The sequence below is a fragment of the Musca domestica genome, unplaced genomic scaffold (assembly GCF_030504385.1).
Source record: "Musca domestica strain aabys unplaced genomic scaffold, Musca_domestica.polishedcontigs.V.1.1 3, whole genome shotgun sequence".
Lineage (NCBI taxonomy): Eukaryota > Metazoa > Arthropoda > Insecta > Diptera > Muscidae > Musca > Musca domestica.
Window position 1 is genome coordinate 1,837,114 of NW_026712299.1, and position 19,909 is coordinate 1,857,022.

A 19,909-nucleotide genomic window follows, 5' to 3' on the forward strand; every position below is an offset into this window, starting at 1 on the left:
TTAGCTATAATTTGTGATCAGTTTTTTAAAGAGGAAAAAATAGCATACTTTAAAATGACCCTAACTCCCTAATTTTCGAAGAAAAAATGTAAATTATAAGGTTTGAGCTATTTTAAATAAAAATCTACCCCAAGGTGGTTGTGCGTTAAAATGAATACTGAGCTAAATAAAATATCAAAAAACAACCCTAATATTTTTGTTAGGAATAATACTAACCTAAGCAACCCTTAACCGGTGCTGGGACGATTGTCAATTTTTTTAACCGTTGCCATGGTAACAACAAACGAATTTGACATTTATTCTATCGAACTGAAAAGAAAAACATAAACACATCGAAGAAAGTTCATTAAAATGATTGAGGCCGAAGCCATTGAAATTGTCAAACCAAAAAAGAAACTCAAATCGCAAAAATCCAAGAAAAGTCGTTCAAAAGTGAAGAAATTACAGCCGCATACGAAACGAAAAATCCAATTGACCCAAGAATTTGAGGAGAATGAAAGAGAAGTGGCTACGCTGTTGGAAAATGCAAGTATTCTCAGTGAGTCAATCAATAATGAGGTGGGTCGCGATGATACCAAGTCGCCAAGTGAGAAATTTTTTTGTGGCATCAATAAAGAGGAGTTGAAAAAAGAAGCGGCAGCAAAGAATGTGACCAAAGAGGAGGAGGAGGAGGAGGATGGGAGCAGTGAACAAATGGATGACCCAGAGGAGATTCTTTCCAAAAATTCCACTGATGACTTGTCCAATACAACACGAAGTCAGCAGCCAACATTGGCCTCGACCTTCATACAAATCGCCGAGGATAATTTGGAAACCTTGATACGCCTGGAGAAGACTGAGTTTCGCATTGAAAATGAGCAGTTCAGTTTCAAACCCTCGCTTGAGTTGGAACAGTCATTGATTTCATATCCAATTGGCGAGAAATTAAATTCCAATTTGAATTTGTTTATAAATCGTCTGTCCATGGAGGCCAAAGTGCGCAAGGGAAAAGTGAAGGCAGAAATTTTGGAAGCTCTAAAAAGCTCTGTAGATGCCAATAGATTTTTCATGGACCCACTATACTATCGAACTTCATGTGATTTTAAATTTAAACCGATATTCGTGGAACCCTCATGGGATAGCATGGACATACCCTCAAAGAAGCTACTGACCTTACATCTCAAGGATATTCGATTCACCGAACACCCTGATCTTCAGGAGGAACACAAATTGGCCAATGATTTGGAATTACTCTATGAGCATCGCTGTCAACGTCTGAAGGAGAAAATTACCGAAAAGCTTTATGCCGATTTGCAGGTTCAGAGAAATATTCTAAATGAGCTGTTGAAAAGTGAAGAGAATTCCACTAAATCTCATCACAGGAGACGCGCCACAGATCAAGAGAGAAAGGCTTATAAAATTGAGCAGCATTCATTTAAAGTAAAAGCTTTAAGAGAGAAACTTTACGACGAAGAGCACACCAATAAACAACTGTTACAGGATATCCTTCACAATTGGCTCAGGTTGAAAAATCTCCGCAAACAACAAAGTCACCAGCTGACACGCCTTAAGCTACGCCTTAAAATCGAAGACCTCAAAACGACGGAGATTAAAAATCGCCAGCAGTTATGGTCACAGCGTTTCGATACCGATCTCAATGAAATATATCGCGAGAAATTGGAAGAATATTATCGCGCCAAACGTTTGTGGCGTGCCCAGCGTGATGAGGATATATTACCGCGACCAAGAAAACCAGATATTGGCCAGTTGTCCTCCGAGTTGAAAGATAAATATGCCAAATGTTTGCTAAATCCCAAGGAACCACGTATTGATATCGTCCGCATTTTCGAAGATGATCAGTCTTGGGCGGACATGCCAGGTCCAAGGAAGTTACAAAGCTATTATATGCGTGTCTTTTTCGATGGGCAAATGGTCGGAGAAACCCGCACCTACAGATTGGAAAGAGATTTGAGCTATGCGGTAAATGAGAAATTGGGAATTGTTTTGAATCGTCGTTTGCCCAAGGATATAAAAATAAAGGTAAGTCATTGAATTCGAGAAGAGGAATATTCAAAAAATAAAAGATATATTTCTTCATGTTTTGTGAGGATATTTTTGAACGGATTATAATAGCATCGTAGACAAAAAAACATACTTTTTGGATGATCTTTGAAAAACTTTATTGAGAAAAATATTACAGCTTTAAATGTGCTGTGCGGAACTTTTAAAATATCTTTTGAAAAATTTTAAATAATATTGTGTCAGTTTTTGAATATTATTTGGAGATTTTTCATATATATTTTATGAGGACTGGTGGTTGTAAGGAATGTTTCAAGGGAAGTGTAGGAATCATTTAATAGAAAAAGACATTTTAATTTTTTTCTTTTTCAATTTTCTTAGGCATAATATAGGAGTTTTTGTAGAAAAATGTTAGTAGAGGGACATGTGTGGATTTAAATTATATTTTTAATGGAGTTTTTATACCCTCTACCATACACAGTTTGTAACTCATCGAAATAATCATTTTATACCCAACAAAGTATATATATTCTTGATCAGCGTAAAATTCTAAGACGATCTCGCTCTATCCGTCTGTTGTAATCACGCTACAGGCTAAACGAATTAAGATACAAAACTAAAATTTTGCACAGATCTCTCTTTTGTCTGCAGGCAGGTGAAGTTCGAATATAGGCTATATCGGTCTACGATATCGTATAGCCCCCATATAACGGTAGCCCCGATATCCGGTATTTTGATGATTTTAGCCACATTTTTCAATGGAATTGTATAAAAATCCATACAAGCAGTTCTCTAAGAGCACTTTATCTCTTGGCAGAGAATTGTCTATAAAGGTCTACGATATCGCATATCCCCCATATAACGGTACCCCACGATATTCGGTATTTTTATGATTTTAGCCACATTTTTCAATGTAATTGTCTGAAATTCTACACAAGGAGTTCTTTGTGAGTACTTTATCCCTTGGCTGAGAATTATCTATATAGGTTCACGATATCGTATAGCCCCCATATAACGGTACCCCCCGATGTTCTGTATTTTGATGATTTTAGCCACATTTTCTAATAGAATAGTCTGAAAATCCACATGAGGTGTTCTTTGTGGACACTTTACCCCCTGAAATAGAATTGTCTATATAAGTCCACGATATCGTATACCACCCATATAACGGTACCTCCCGATATTCGGTATTTCGATGATTTTATTCGCATTTTTCGACGGAATTGTCTAAAATTCTACACAAAGGGTTCCTTGTGAGCACTTTACCCCCTGAAAGGAACTTGTCTATATAGGTCCAAAATACCGTATAAACCTCATATAACGGTATCCCCCGATATTCGGGATTTTGATCATTTTAGCCACACTTTCCAATGGAATGGTCTGAAAATCCGTACAACGAGTTCCTTGTGAGTACTCTTTGAAAGAGAATTATCTATATAGGTCCACGATATCATATAGTCCACATATAACAGTACACCCCTATATTCGGTATTTTAATGATTTTAGCCACATTTTTCAACGAAATTGACTGAAATTCTATACAAGGAGTTCTTTGTGAGTACTTTATCCTAGACATATATTTGTCTATATAGGTCCACAATATCGTTTATCCCCCCATATATCGGCACCTTCCGAGATTTTAACAGAATTTTTAATGAATTTTATTTTTTGAAAATGTCCTAATTCATTCCAAATGGTGAAGGGTATTCAAAGTTCGGCCCGGCCAAACTTACTTTTTTACTAGTTTTTTTTTTTTTATTTTTTTTTAGGGAGTATATAAATATTGGTTGAATTTTAAAGATTTTTTTTTCGATGATTTTTAAAGGATATTTTAAGAACGATTGAAAGAGAAAATATAGCTGACTTATAAGAAAAACATTGATAACTTTTGAAAAAAAACTGCAGGCCATGATTTTTAAGAATAATTTTTAAGGACTTTTGGAGAAAACAAGTGAGAGTTTTTTATAATATTTGGAAGAATATTTTATAAGGCACAAATACAAGCTGAATTTTTCAAAATTAAGGTCAGATTGGATTGGACTTTTTACAACATTATGAAGGCTCGTTAATAGGTTGACGAATGTAAATATTTAATTACATTTTTGTGGATGTAAGCAGAACTATGAGAGTGGATTTTAAACAACATATTTCAGGATTTTAGAGGACATTGTATAAAAATAATAAGATTATATTTTAAAGCATAATTTTCTAGTTTTTGAGGAGCAGAATATGTGTCAAGAGTTTTATCAGACCTATAAGCATGTTTTTTTTTTTAAAATAGTACAGCACATAACAATATTTCTATCAAAACAATATCTGATATGAAGATGGGGTGTATATCGGCCCATTTCGTTTTACTATACAATGGAGTCGAAATTTTGAATAAAGAAGAAGCTCATAAACGCGAAATTAACTTCAGAAGTCATTCAAACTAGGGACAACCCAATGTTTATATCAACACAAGGTTTAGTCTGAATCGAAATATATCGAACCACTCCATCAAGTACATCCCTTATAATATGCAAAATCAGTCAGCGATTTACTTTGAACTAAGTATCTCAATGTTTGACTAAACTCGCGATCTGATGTGGATATGGATTTTTTCAACCCTCTTCCATTCATACCTCCCTATACGAAGACGTGGACCTGCATAGGCAATATTTGTCATAAGCTATTACAATATTCAAATGTGAAACTTTAAAAAAAATCTGTTTAAAATGTAGCTAAAATCATCAAAATACCGAATATAGGGAGGTACCATGGGGGTTATAAAACGTGAAGCTGCACAGACTATTATAGGCTGTAGTATCCTTTACGAACTTCAAATACCGAATTTAAAATAATTCCGGTGAATAATGTCGCTAAAATCATCAAAATACCGAATTATCGGAGGTACCGTTATATGGGGACTATACCAAAACGTGGACCTACGTGGCCCATTTTCAATACCAAAAGTCCTGCAGACATGATATATATTTGAGTAAAATTTTATCAGCCTACTACATATCGTTCGGAAGCTAAAGCAATTTCCACAGACGGACGGACATCGTTAATCGACATAGAATTTTATATTGGCCAAGAAAATATATACTTTGTGTTAATACACCCTTCCTACTTTGGTGGAGGGTATGAAAACATTGCTATAGAGTACATGCTATCTCTTCGAGTAGGAATATATACAACATATTTATAGGAGCCGAAATTCACCAAATGGAAAAATCCACCCAACAGCTCGTCGGATGAGGATATATATGAAAACTCCTTTATTGTTGTTTTTTTATAAAAACAACATTTGTTTATAAGTGGAGAACGATGGTAATGTTTACCAGGGCCACTAATCCTCATCAGTTTCCTTGTTTTTTGTCTGGGATATTCTCCCTAGAAATTATTTTAAAAAAAATCTATGTCAAAAAAACCTTTTTTTGTACCCAAGTGACGAGATTGTTAGCTCAATAGAAGAGGAACCAAAGAATTAAATAAAATTAAGATTCTTTTGGAAAATCTTCTAAATCTTACAACCGCAATTATAAACATTTACATCTATCTCCACTTGTTATGCTTTCGTTCTACCTGAACGAAGTAACATAACCATGTAAGTTGGTTTTGTCTGTTACAACAAAAACCCCTTCGTCGACCGCGCCGTCGAACATTGCTGGCTTGCCAATTTCGATACATTTTGCAGTGGTATTTTGAGATCTATTAGGAAATTAGGGGCACCAAATCGGATGATAAATCGAAACCAATTTTCGCCAAATTTGAACTACTTTCTCAATTCGGTCGTCCAAAATTCCTCAATTTAAGCTGATATTAGCCATTTAGTGCAGAATAAACCTGAAATCGGATAAAAGCATATTTGGGGGCTATATCTAAATTTGAACCGATCTCGATAAACTTTGGCAAAGATATTTCAAAAATAACAAATCGGATGAACAATATACATATATGAGATCTATAGCTATGTCTGAACCGACCACCAAATTTGACATTTTTGTTTCTAGTCCCAATTTGGTCGCATGTTCCAAATTTCATCCGATTTGTACTAATATTACACATTTGGGGAACAATAAAAGACAAATTGGACGATGATATATGGGAGCTTTATCTAAATTTTTACCGATTAATTCCAATTTCAATAGGGTTCGTCCTTGAGCCAACCAAAAGATTTGAGAAAAAATTTATTCGGGCAATAAATGGAACCTATATTTTGTCTACAAAAATACATAGACAGACGGACGGACATGCATAAATCGATTCAGAATATGTTTCTATTCAGATCATCAAAAGGAACTATTTTTCTATATGGCTTCCTATGTTACAAACAAATGGACAAAGACATAATACCTTGACAAAAGTGTGGTGTAGGCCCTAATTTTGTTCTATCTCTATTAGATTATTTAAATTTCCTGCCTTACCCCCTGGTAAACATTACCATCGTTCTCCACTTATAAACAAACGTTGTTTTTATAAAATCAACAATAAAGGGATTAAGCCTGGCCATTTTGCAACAACAAAATACTATGGTGTCCCGAAGAAACAAGCCAACGCTGTTCTAAATTAATAAACTGTTTTGGAATTTAAATTTTTAGCTTTACCAGAAACAGAAATTAACCGGATCCCAGAAAATAGCCAATATTATTGTGCCATTGCCGTTACCATCAGCAGACGGGGGAGATGATGCGCCACACATGACAATTACCTTCTCCTCACACAAGCAATCCATATCCGGCTATTTACGTTTGAACTTGCAGAGCGACGAACAGATATATCCCCAAGAAATTGTAGAGAGATTATTTCCAGCTCCTGGACAGCATACCCATATTCCGCGAACCATGCTCAAAGATTGGTATGAACATAATCTAATGGCCTTACCAGAAAGTACTGATAAATTAGAAGAAGCACGGTCCGGAAGCAGTGATAGTGAAGAGGAGGATAATCGTGAAAAATTAAAAACTTGCACCTTCCAGGAAGATCTACTGCGCTTTTGTGATGTTGCCGAAATCGACAATAATCCCCGCATACGTCTATTACGTTCACGTTATACGAAAAACGACTCACGTACCAGAGATTTGCGATTTATACCAATGTTGGAACATGAATTGGAATTTGAATGGGAATCGGAGGAACGTGTCCTGGATCCCGGCAATTGGATGGATCCCATTGATTTGCACAAACATGAGGGTAAAAAATATTTGAAACAACTTTACGAGGCCATACACAATCAATGTGTGCGTTTGACAAAGGTTGTGGCGAGCCAGGAGAATTTACTGCTGAACGATGAGCCAATGAGTTGGAGGTAATTAACAAGGAACGAAAATCATTTATGAGCGTGGATTATATTCAATGATATTAATTTTTTTAGTGCCTTCTTTCAAACCCTACGTTTAATATTTCAACCTCGTCTGATTTTAAATCCCGCCGGCAATATGTTGACCTCTTCATCCCCTGGAGGTCAACATTCGTTATCAATGGATCATGTGCAAAAATTCAAAATAGTTTGCAATATAATTCGAGCAACGGGCATACCGGTGAGAATCACAAATCCCGAAGATACCGACAGTAGAGGGCACGGTGGCAGTCCTGTATCCTCAAATGTTTTTGTTTTGCAGAGTAAGCGAAATTTTTAAAATATCTGAAACAATTTTAATATTATATTCTTAATTTTTTTAGATTTGAAATACTCAAATGTAAGACCATTTGTAACTGTAAATTATAAGGATAAATTTAGTCGTACCATGACTGCTGAGGGGTCAAATCCAACATGGAATGAACAATTGGTGATACAAATAAGGTAAGAATACCGGAACTGCATATGTCAATTATCAATTTGAAGTCTTGAATCATAGAAAATATGACATAAAGAACAAGAAAACTATTCAAAATGTATCAGTCAGTTTTGCCGACAGATATACAGGGTGAGATGAAAAAACTGCAACTAACTTCAGAATGCTGTCATTTCTAAGCCACTCCGACAGCTATTAAAATTATTCCAGTGACAGCTCATTATATTGTTTAGAAATATACCAAAACATTTTGGTGAGAATTTTCCAGAAAAAAAGTTATTCGTGATGGAATTCAAGCGCGTTAGTGTGATATCTTTATATTTGTCTGGAAAACCACAAGTGGCTATCGTTAGAGCACTCCAGCATTTAAATGTGAATAAATCTTTTGTGTCTCGTACCATCGCTCATTACCGTGATATTTATAGCGTAGCCAGACGTCCAGGAAGTGGACGAAAAAAAACAACATCACAACCCGCATCGCAGTTGCCGAAAAAATTTTTCTTGCGCTGAATATATCGCAATATTCCATTCGGCAAATATTGAAAAATGGGCTCGGGGTAAAGCCATTGAAATTCCAAAAGGTGCAAGAACTTACACCGCAACAGAAACAACAATAGACTCAAAAGAGCTAAAAAAGTTTCTTCACTTGGCCGAAAGTGGTGAACTGCCGAAGTTGGGTTTCTCCGATGAGAAAACATTCGTTGTCCAGCAGTTTGTAAACAAACAAAATGATCGTGTTTACTTGCCAAAGAGGTCAGCTGAAAATGTGCACCTTCGGTTGGCCACCAGAACTCAAGCGCCGGCCATAGTGATGGTGTGAGCCTCCACAACAGCCGATGGTCGCTCTTTGCTCGTTATCATCGATCGTGGCATCAGAATAAATGCCGAATATTATCGCGAAAATATTCTGGAGGGTGTATTAAAGCCCTGGGCACACAAACATTTTGCCCGCAGACCTTGGATATTCCAACAGGACTAAGCATCATTGCATTTAGCACGCGCCACCCAAGAATGGTTACAAAATGAAGTTCCTCGCTTCATTTCTAGCGAACAATGGCCATCAAAATATCCGGATACCAATCCTTTGGACTATTGTGTCTGGAGTATTTTGGAAAACTAGTTTGGCACTAAAAAAATACCAAAGTGTCGATCACCTCAAGCAAGCGCTTCGCCGGGAATGGGCCAAAATACCGTAAAGCAACATTCTGGCAGCGTGTGACGGTTTCATTGGCCAAGGTAACCGATTCAATAAAAATAAAAAAAATGGCGTTTGATTTTGTTGCAGTTATTTTTTATCTCACCCTGTATGTTCGAAAATAGTTTAATGCGGAGCTTATGATATTGAATCTTTTTGTACCCTCCACCATACTATGGAGGGTATATTAATTTTTTCATTCCGTTTGTAACTCCTCGAAATACTCATGTCAGAACCAACAAAGTATACAGGGTTGCCCATATTCGACGGACCCTTGGGCCCGTTGGGCCCATTCCAATCGACGAGGCTTGTCCGCAGGCAACATTCACTGCGTCAATTGAATTTTGTACGGGAACAAATGCGAATCAATGCGAATAATCCGTTGTAAAGTGGACCGAGCCATGCCCAACTGCTGTGAACGGCGTTTTTGGGATGTTCTTGGGGACCTCTCAACACTGGCTCGTACGGCAGCGATATTCTCTGCCGATCGCCTTGGTCGACTTTTATATGGCCTCTTCGGATTAGAAAGAGCCTTACTAGTTGAAAATTTTTCGTATAAACGCTTAATGGTGTTCTTAGAAGGCGCACTTCTCACATTTTTTTTTTCACAATTGACTTCTTCTGTTGAATGTAAATTTCAACTTTTTCAGAGCGCTCGCGCGGCGTGTATTGGTTCATGGAAAAAATCTGCTTGAACTGACGCTTCAAACGCGGTATGTCGTTAAGCGATGTGGCATCTCTGTCAAAAGTTATGGCGTTGCTAGATGGGTCCGTCGAATATGGGCAACCCTGTGTATATTCTTCATCAGCGTAAAATCCTAGACGATCTAGCGATGTCCGCCTGTCTGTCGTAATCACGCTATCTTTCGAACGAATTGAGATAGAAGGCTAAAATGTTGCACACATGTATATTTTGCCAGTAGGCAGGTTAAGTGTAGGTCCAAGTTATCATATAGCCCACATATAACGGTACCCCCCATATTCGGTATTTTGATGATTTTAGCGACATTATAAACAGATTTTCTTCAAGTTTCGCATTTAAATATTGTAATAACTTATGACAAAAGTTGCCTATGCAGGGCCACGTCGTCGTATAAGCATTTGGTATTTTTAAGATTTTAACAGAGTTTTTAACGGATTTTTTTTTTTGTTTTTGGAAATTACCAAATTTGTACCAAATGGTGGAGGGTATTTGAAGTTCGGCCCGGCCGAACTTACAGCTTTTTTACTTGTTTTACTTTCACAATTACCTGACTCAACCACTTTTCAAATTTCAGCGGTTCCTTGTCGGAGCTACGTGATGACTTGAAAATTTGCCTTTTCGATGAGGTAGTTGAAAATCAATGGAACGACGATTCTTCGTTAAAAAATACGGATATTTTTCAAAGGATACAAAATAATTGGTTGGGTGAATATCGAATACCAATCAGTGCCATATTGTCGCAACAGAAGGTAAAAAATGCTCAGCAATAATAAAATAACAAAAAATTATATACATGGGTTTTTTCATATTACAGATTGATGGCGTCTTTGAATTAAATAATCCGAAAATTGTAATTGGTTACAAACGTCCATCGCTGGACAACATAACCTCCAGTGCGGAGACAAATATAATGATTGAACAATTTCCAGAAATCAAAGAATCCATACGTTTATGGTGTTACATAAGTGTAGAACCAGCGCTGGAACTGCCCAGTATCAATACAAAATGTTTGGAATGTTCAGAATTGATGGAAATACGCCAGTGTCTTAGTAATTGGAGTATGGAGGCATGGGAAATGAAACCGGATAAATTTCTAGAACCTATGGTCTGCAGCGCTGAGGGAAAACGGATATGCATTACAAGATTGCTACAAGCCATTCCACCGCCCATCGATGCTAGTGAGAATTTGTTGGACAGTGCCTGTCGTTTTGTTTCGTTACTCTCGACTCCAAAGTCGTTTGATCCCTGCATGAGTTTTTCAGGTGTTTGGATGAATAATGAGGTGAGAATGAAGTGTGAATTTTATTAGGAATAATTATAATAGACATAGATACCGGATTACATTTATATTACTTTGCCATTCCGTTTGTTCCTCCTTGAAATACTCATGCCAGACCCAACAAAGCATATATATGATCTCCATCAGAGTAGTATTCAAATTCGATTTTGCGATGTTCGTTTGTCTGTTGCAACACAACTATCTTTCGAACTAATTGAAGGCTAAAATTTTCCACACATGTGTATTTTCTCAGTAGGCAGATTATGTTCGTGAGTAGGCTATGTTGGTCGACGTTTTCGTTTAGCCCTCATAAAACCATCCCTCCCGTATTTTTACGATTAAGATCACATTTTCTAATGTAATTCTTTAAAATTTGGTACTAAGAGTTTGTAAAGGGTGTCTATAGGTCCACATTTTATTATAACCTCCACATAACAGTACCTTCTGATATTCGGTATTTAAGCCACATTTTCAAACGGAATTGTTTCAAATTCCGTACTAAGATATTGCAATGGGCCCCACTTTCTATGGCAAAATATTGCCAATATAGGTTCACGTTTTCCAATTACTCCCATAATTCCCATCTTATAATCGGTTTTCTGATGATTAGAGAATAATTTTCTAACGGAGTTTTTTAAAATTCGGCATTCTGATTATTTTAGCCACGTAATTCAGGGGAATCCTTTAAAATTCGGAATGTAGAGTTTGTGATGTGCTCTGTCTTTTGTGTCGGAAGACTACTAACAGAGGCACAAAAGTAAAACGAAATATTATTTACATCTGTTTTTAAATTTTGTTGAATGAAAGCAAAAAATGTTGGTAATATCATCAAATTTTAGAATAAGTGGAGATTTGTTCGAATTTTTCACCTTTGGCACGAATTATGACCTTCAAACCGCCAATGAAACCGTCACACTCTGCCCAAATGTTGCTCTGCGGTATTTTGGCCCATTCCTGGCGAAGAGCTTGCTTGAGGTGATCGACACTTATTTTTAGTGCAACTTTGCTTTTCATTATACCCTCCACCTTGAATTTGTCATTCCGTTTGTAACATCCTTAAATATTCGTCGTAGACCCCATAAAGTATAAATATTCATATTCAGCATAAACTTCTAAGTCGTCTGTCTGTCTGTTGAAATCACGATACAGCCCACATTATTTGACGTAGAGCGCCAAAATTTAGCAGAGCAATTTGTATTGTGTCTAGGATGGTTGGTATCGAAAATGAGATATATCGGTCCACGTTCTGATATAGTCCCCATATAACGGTACCTCCCGATATTCGGTATTTTGATGATTTATGCCACATTTTTTCACGGATTTGTCTGAAATTGGTATTCGTAGGTCATAATGGGTTCCAGCTCCGGTGGCGAAACATTGCATGTATGGGTCCATGATTTGGTATAGCCCCCATATAACGGTACCTCCCGATATTCCGTATTTTGATGGTTTTTGTCACATTTTTTCACTGATTTGTCTAAAAATTGGTATTTGTGGGTCATGATGGGTCCCAGTTCGTGTGGCGAGTCATTGTAATTATAGGTCCACGTTTTGGTATAGCCCACATATAACGGTACCTCCCGATGTTCGGTAATTTAATGATTTTTGCAACATTTTTTCACGGATTTGTCTGAAAATTGGTATTTGTAGGTCCTAATGGGTTCTAGCTTCTTTGGCAAAAACATTGCATGTGTAGGTCCACGATTTGGTATAGCCCCCATATAACGGTACCTCCCGATATTCGGCATTTTAATGGTTTTTGCCACATTTCTTCTAATGTTTCCTTTACCCTAAGGTGGAGGGTATTAAAAGTTTGGCCCGGCCGAACTTAATATTTTTTTACTTGTTTTGTAACTATTCTTGGGTGGCACGTGCTGAGTCCTGTTGGAATATCCAAGGTCTGCGGTCAAAATATTTGCGTGACCAAGGCTTCAATACACCCTCCAGAAAATTTTCGCGATAATATTCGACATTTATTCTTATGCCACGGCCGATTAATACGAGCGGAGAGCGAACATCGGCTGTCATGGCGGCCCACACCATCACTATGGCCGGCGCTTGAGTTCTGGTGGCCAACCGAAGGTGCACATTTTCGGGCAAGTAAACACGATCATTTTGTTTGTTTACAAACTGCTGGACAACGAATGTTTTCTCATCGGGGAAAACCAAATTCGGCAGTTCAACACTTTCGACCAAGCGAAGCAACTCTTTAGCTCTTTTGAGTCTATTTTCTTTCTGTTGCGGTGTAAGTTCTTGCACTTTTTGGAATATCAATGGCTTTACCCCGAGCTCATTTTTCAATATTGGCCTAATGGAATATTGAGATATGTTCAGCTCACGGGCCATTTTTCGGCCACTGTGACGCCGAAGTAAATGTTCTCCCTGATTTTAGTTGATGCCAGGGTTTGTGTGTATTTGTCTATCGCTCTACCTATATATCCAACTATTTCTTTAATTATTTATTAGTATTTCTTCTATTTCCAGCTTCTTTTGGACACCACCTGGGGTTCTTCGAAAGATTTGGGAGTTTTGCTTTGCAGTTACCTTCTGCATTTGGGTCTGCAGTGTTGGTTGGTTCTCGGCCTAGCCTATCCATATGGCCAGTGTGCTTTTGTTTTATTCATTTCCGACGAGGAAATGCAATTCATAGATCCCTGTAGCGGCAAACGTTATTCGGTAAAGGATGTGTTTTGTCCGTTGTATCAAGTGAAAATGGTCATAGGCGGAAACAACGTAAGTCATGTTAATTCTGCTATTTTATTTGTCACTATTTAACTTTTCTGACCTGAAAACTTTAATTTACCTGAAAAAAATATTTTCTTCAGTTTTATCTCAACATACAATCCGAGCATCGTGTTTCCATGATGAATTTCAATTTTTCCGATTCCTCTTGTTGGCTAGCGGGTTTCAACAAACGAACACCAGCTCCCCAGGGAGGTTTCCATGCCGAGGGATATAAATATCGGCTCTCATCTAGTATTGGTGAATTGAAATATAATATTGAAAGGAAAATAATGAAAAAGATAAGTAGCTGGCGCACCATGCGTAAGACGGTGTGGAATAGGTTGGTATTTGGGCTGGATATGTGTGATATTGTAATTAATTTTTTATCGTTTTTTTTAGAGCTTTCCAGCCCCGTTTGTTAAGTATTCTGCAAGCTATGGAACAGAGTGCGACTTTTGGAAGCGGTTCTTCCTATGAGGAATTAAAATACAATAATATGTTGGCTGCCGAATTTCCCAATTATAAGGTGTGTTTAAATGTATAATTAAGAAAATATCGGCAAGTTTACACTCAGATATTTATACTCAGCTTAATTCAAGTATTGGTCAAAAATGTATGGAATTACATTGCATATTAAGGAAAATATTAACAAGTAAAAAAGCAGTAAGTTCGGCCGGGCCGAACTTTGAATACCCTCCACCATTTGGAACGAATTAGAAAATTTTCAAACAAATTAAATCCAATAAAAATTCTTTTAAAATCTTTAAAATATCTAATATAGGAAGGTGCCGATATATGGGGGGATATACGATATTGTGGACCTATAAAGACAAATCTATGGCTGCGTGTAAAGTACTCACAAGGAACTCCTTGTATGGATTTTCAGATAATTCCATTGGAAAAAGTGGCTAAAATCATCAAAATACCGAATATAGGGGAGTACCGTTATATGGGGGCTACACGATATTGTGGACCTATATAGATGATTCTCTGCCGAGGTATAAAGTACCCACAAGGAACTCCTTGTGTGGATTTTTAGACAATTCCGTTGAAAAATGTGGGTAAAATCATCAAAATACGGAATATCGGGGGGTACCGTTGTATGGGGGATATACGATATCGTGGACCTATGTAGACAATTCTTTTTGAGGAGGTAAAATGCCCACAAGGGACTCCTTGTATGGATTTTCAGATAATTCCATTGGAAAAAGTGGCTAAAATCATCAAAATACCGAATACCGTGGGGGTACCGTTACATGGGGGCTATACGATATCGTGGACCTGTATAGATGATTCTCTGCCGAGGTATAAAGTACCCACAAGGAACTCCTTGTGTGGATTTTCAGACAATTCCGTTGAAAAATGTGGGTAAAATCATCAAAATACCGAATATCGGGGGGTACCGTTATATGGGGGATGTACGATATCGTGGACCTGTATAGAAAATTTTCTCTCAGGGGGTAAATTACTCGCATGGAACTACTTATGTGAATTTTAAGACGATTCCATTGAAAAATGTGGCTAAAATCATCAAAATGCCGAATACCGGGGAGTACCGTTATATGGAGGCTATACGATATTGTGGACCTATATAGATAATTCTCTGCCGAGGTATAAAGTACCCACAAGGAACTACTTGTGTGGATTTTCAGACAATTCCATTGAAAAATGTGGCTAACATCATCAAAATACCGAATATCGGGGCTACCGTTGTATGGGGGTTATACGATATCGTGGACCGATATAGCCCATCTTCGAATTTGACCTGCCTGCAGACAAAAGAGAGATCTGTGCAAAATTTTAGCTTCCTATCTTAATTCGTTTAGACTGTAGCGTGATTACAACAGACGGACAGACGGACGGACATGGAATTTTAAAATTCTTAGAATTTTACGCTGATCAAGAATATATATACTTTGTTGGGTCTAAAATGATTATTTCGATGAGTTACAAACGGAATGACGAACTTAATATACCCTCCATACCTTTTTTGGTGGAGGGTATAAAAAGAATACTTTGTATTCCAACTATGCCGTTTATTTAACTTTATTTTGGCTTTCGTTATGGAGGAGGTGCAGAAGGAGTGGACTAATAATTTCCACTTCGCATTTGCCCTAAATCTGTGGCGAAGGCTTCTATAAGAGTAAACCGATGCATTCCATTTTAACACATTATCAAATACTGATAAAAATATGGGAATGTTCAAAGTGAATCGGACTCTTATTTTCAATTTTATGCGATTAAATTTCTAAAAATCAAATTTTTGATATTTTATACCCTCCACCATACTAAGGAGTGTATATTCCGTTTGTAACTCCTCGAAATACTCATGCCAGACTCAACAAAGTATAAATATATATTTTCTATCAGCGTAAAATTATAATTTAATTTAGCCCTGTGCGTCTGTATATTGAAATCACGTCATCTTTTTGATGAGATAGAAGGCTACAATTTTGCACACATGTGTTTTCTGTTCGTAAATATAAATTCCATATAAATTCCGTATTTTGATGATTTTGTCGGCACTATAGACCGGAATTGTTTCATATTTCGTATTGGAACTTCTTAATGGGTACTGCAACCTATGACAAACATTACTTATGCAGGTCCACGTCTTCGTATAGCTCTAATGTACCGGTACCTCCAATTATTGGGCATTTTTATAATATTAGATACATTATGAATCCGAATTATTTCAAATTTCGTATTTAAAGTTCGTAGTATGTACTACAGCCTATGACAAAAAATTGCGTATGCAGGTCCACTTTATGGTATAGTCACCACATAGCGATAAATTCCAATATTCGGTATTTTTATGATTTTAGCGACATTATTTACCAGAATTGTTTCAAATTTCGTGTTTGAAAATCTTAATGGGTACTACAGCCTATGAAATAAAGTTGCGTATGTAGGTTCCGGAACTGTTTTAAAGTTGGTATTTGAAGTTCACAATGGATACTTCAATTTATGACAGATAATTGTCAATGCAGGTCCACGTCTTCGTATACCACACATAAAACGGCGCCTCTCTTTTTTTCGGTATTTTGATGATATTAGCGACATCATTCAACGGAATTGTTTTAAATGATGTATTTGAAGGTCGTAGTGGGTACAATAGGCTATGACAAAAATTGCATATGCCCTGCCGAACTAAGGTGCCCTTTTTTACTTTTTTTTATACCCTCCACCATACATAGTATGGAGGGTATATTAAGTTCGTCATTCCGTTTGTAACTCATCGAAATAATAATTTTAGACCCAGCAAAGTATATATATTCGTGATCTAAGACGATTTAGCCCTGTCCGTCCGTCTGTTGTAATCACGCTACAGTCAAAACGAATAAAGATAGGAAGCTAAAATTTTGCACAGATCTGTCTTTTGTCTGCAGGCAGGTCAAGTTCGAAGATGAACTGTATCGGTCCACGATATCGTATAGCTCCCATATAACGGTACCCCTCGATATTCGGTAGAATTGTCTCAAATTCTACACAAGGAGTTCCTTGTGAGCACTTTACCCCCTGAATGAGAATTGTCTAAATAGATCCATGATATCGTATAGCCCCCGGTACACCCCAACATTCGGTATTTTGATGATTTTACCCACATTTTTCAACGGAATTTTCTAAAATTCCACACAAGGAGTTCCTTGTGGGTATTTTAGCCCCAGACGTAGATTTGTCTGTATATAGCCCCAATATAACGGTACCCCCCGATATTCGGCATTTTAATGATTCTAGCCACATATTTAAATGGAATTGTCTGAAATTCCACACAACGAGTTCCTCGTGGGTATTTTACCCCATGCAAGATAATTGTCTATAGTGGCCCCCCATATCGTATAGCCCCCATATAACGGTACCCCCGATATCCGGTATTTTAACCACATTTCTCAATGGAATTGTCTGAAATTCCACACAAGAAGTTCATTGTAAGTACTTTACCTCCAGACGTAGATTTGTCTGTATAGGTCCACAATATTGTATATCACCCCAATACATCGGCACCTTACGATATTCGGTATTTTTAAGATTTTAACAGAATTTTTAATGGATTTCATTTTTTTTTTAATTTCCTAATTCGTTCCAAATGGTGGAGGGTATTCGAAGTTCGGCCCGGCCCGGAACTTACTGCTCGATCTATTAGAATCTATTAGAATTTGTAGTGTAGGTACCAGAACTTTTAATTAGAAAATATTGAACTCTAGTAGAGTAGGTACTAGAAGGACAAGACTCATAGTGTCCATCGCCGAGCTTGATCTAAGTTTGACAGTAACATTATTCTATATTAAATTTGGACCATATAGCGGACATCGCTAGATCAACTCCAAAACCTTATTTTGATGAGACACATCAGTTGATTTATCACGTATCAGTTGATATATGTATATCCTATGAGATATAACTCTGGCGGTACTGTTATAAGGGCCCTTAAAGTATCCGCCATTTATATGGATGGCCTGTGAAAACATTTCTAAAATATCCATAAATCGTGGATATTGAAGAAATGTTTTCATGTAAATGACGGATTCTTCGTCGGGAAGCATTTAAATTTGTTTAAAATCCACATTGTTGAACTGTCGGGTTGTTCACGATTGGTACTCGGTTGATGTAGAGTCTTATTAGCCGACGATTCGTGGGTGACCGTCTGATGTTGAAAAGTGAGGAAGATCGGGAATTACAATGTTTGTGGGTGGGTTCTGGGTGACGCTTGCGTTCGGGAATGTTGATAATTTGAAGGCAATCGGGAACTTGGCATCGGCAACCAATGTCAAGGTCTTTGTAAGTGGATCGGAAATCGTTCGGGTTTGACAGCTCACTGTGGGTATTTTCGGCTTTAGTTAATCAGGTCGTCTACATTTGGTTAGATATTATATTCAGATCGCAATTATATTACGATCTTTACGAAATTTTGCATGGGGTAGGGCTAAGGGTTCAAATGGGCCAAAAAATAATTTTTTCCTGATTTTGCAGTTGCTTTAAAGGTCACAATTAATAATTAATTGACACGGAATTTGCCATGAGGTTAAGGTATCGGAGAGGCTATAAGTCTAGCATTGTGGACGATCATTAGATTATATTTGGCGGCCAAAATGGACCAAAACTTTTGTATAAAATTGTTTTGAATACCTATTAGCACAAAAGAGAACGTAAATATAGGGAAAATGATCCCGGTCCAAAGCCAAACATAAACTTTATGGTGGGCTGAAAAAAATCTACTAAAATGGGTGTGGACCTAAGGGATTTTCAAATATATTAGAGTGTTGTGGATATCACATGGTCGGCCCCGCACGGCTATGGCATTTGCATAATTGTTAAATTTCGATTAGATTTTGTTCATTTCCACTATTAAAAAATAAATAAATAAATAAAATAATAAATAAAAAAAAAATGACGTAGACATATTTGTGATTATTTTTCGACATAAATAACTAATTTTAGTTTATTATTTTTTTTATTATTTAGTTTTTAAAGTAATCCATTTTTTTTTGATTTTGATGTTTGTTAAATAAATACATTTCTATTGATATAAACATTTTATCGACTTTTATTGAATTTTATTTCATTCATTTCCCTCATCCTCTTTTTCTCTGCAGATTTTCGGCTTTACCCTTAACTATTCATATACGAATTTAAATCAAATATCCGAACGGATTAAATCGACCGGCATTCATCTGAACTCCAATAAGAATGTGGAATTTTCATTGGCCGTCCATATTCACTCGTATCCGAACAATGTACTCTCCATATGGATATTTCTAATCTCGATTGTTATAAATAAATGAAACAAAAGTTGTACTGGATAAAATAAATAAACTAAACCTGCCACTAAAATGTTTAATATTTGCCAATAAATCGGAATTTGTTGATATTAAAAATGGTAAAATGGCAGAAATGGATTTATTTGCTCATGCAGCAGTCAGCCTGTCAGTCAGTCGGTCCATTTGCATTGGCAGATGGCTGTGCATTTAATCTTCACAATTCGTTTATACATTTGTGTGTAATGACAAATATAGGAGGATTTATTTTAATTGTTAAATGTATACAAATGGACATATTTAATATTTATGTGTCTCTTTGATATTAAGTATTGCCCATACATGCAGGGTGAGATAAAAAAAAAAACACTGCAACAAAGTCAAATGCCATAATGTTTACATTTTTTTTTAATTTTATTTAATGAAAGCAAAAAATATCGGAAATAGCATCAAATTTTAGAAAAAGTTTAGATT

At 36.7% G+C, this 19,909-nt stretch overlaps 1 protein-coding gene across 1 annotated transcript; it reads left to right on the forward strand.

Annotated features, from left to right (window-relative positions):
• The first annotated feature begins 305 nt into the window (after nucleotides 1–305).
• Nucleotides 306–19,545, forward strand: LOC101895678 (coiled-coil and C2 domain-containing protein 2A). The gene is made up of 10 exons (XM_059124752.1): nucleotides 306–2,019; nucleotides 6,585–7,291; nucleotides 7,358–7,605; nucleotides 7,666–7,786; nucleotides 10,251–10,425; nucleotides 10,491–10,958; nucleotides 13,440–13,688; nucleotides 13,781–14,019; nucleotides 14,079–14,205; nucleotides 19,274–19,545. Exons 1-10 carry the CDS (start codon nucleotides 352–354, stop codon nucleotides 19,460–19,462), a joined length of 4,191 nt encoding a protein of 1,396 aa, XP_058980735.1. The 5' UTR covers nucleotides 306–351; the 3' UTR covers nucleotides 19,463–19,545.
• Nucleotides 19,546–19,909: the final 364 nt, after the last annotated feature.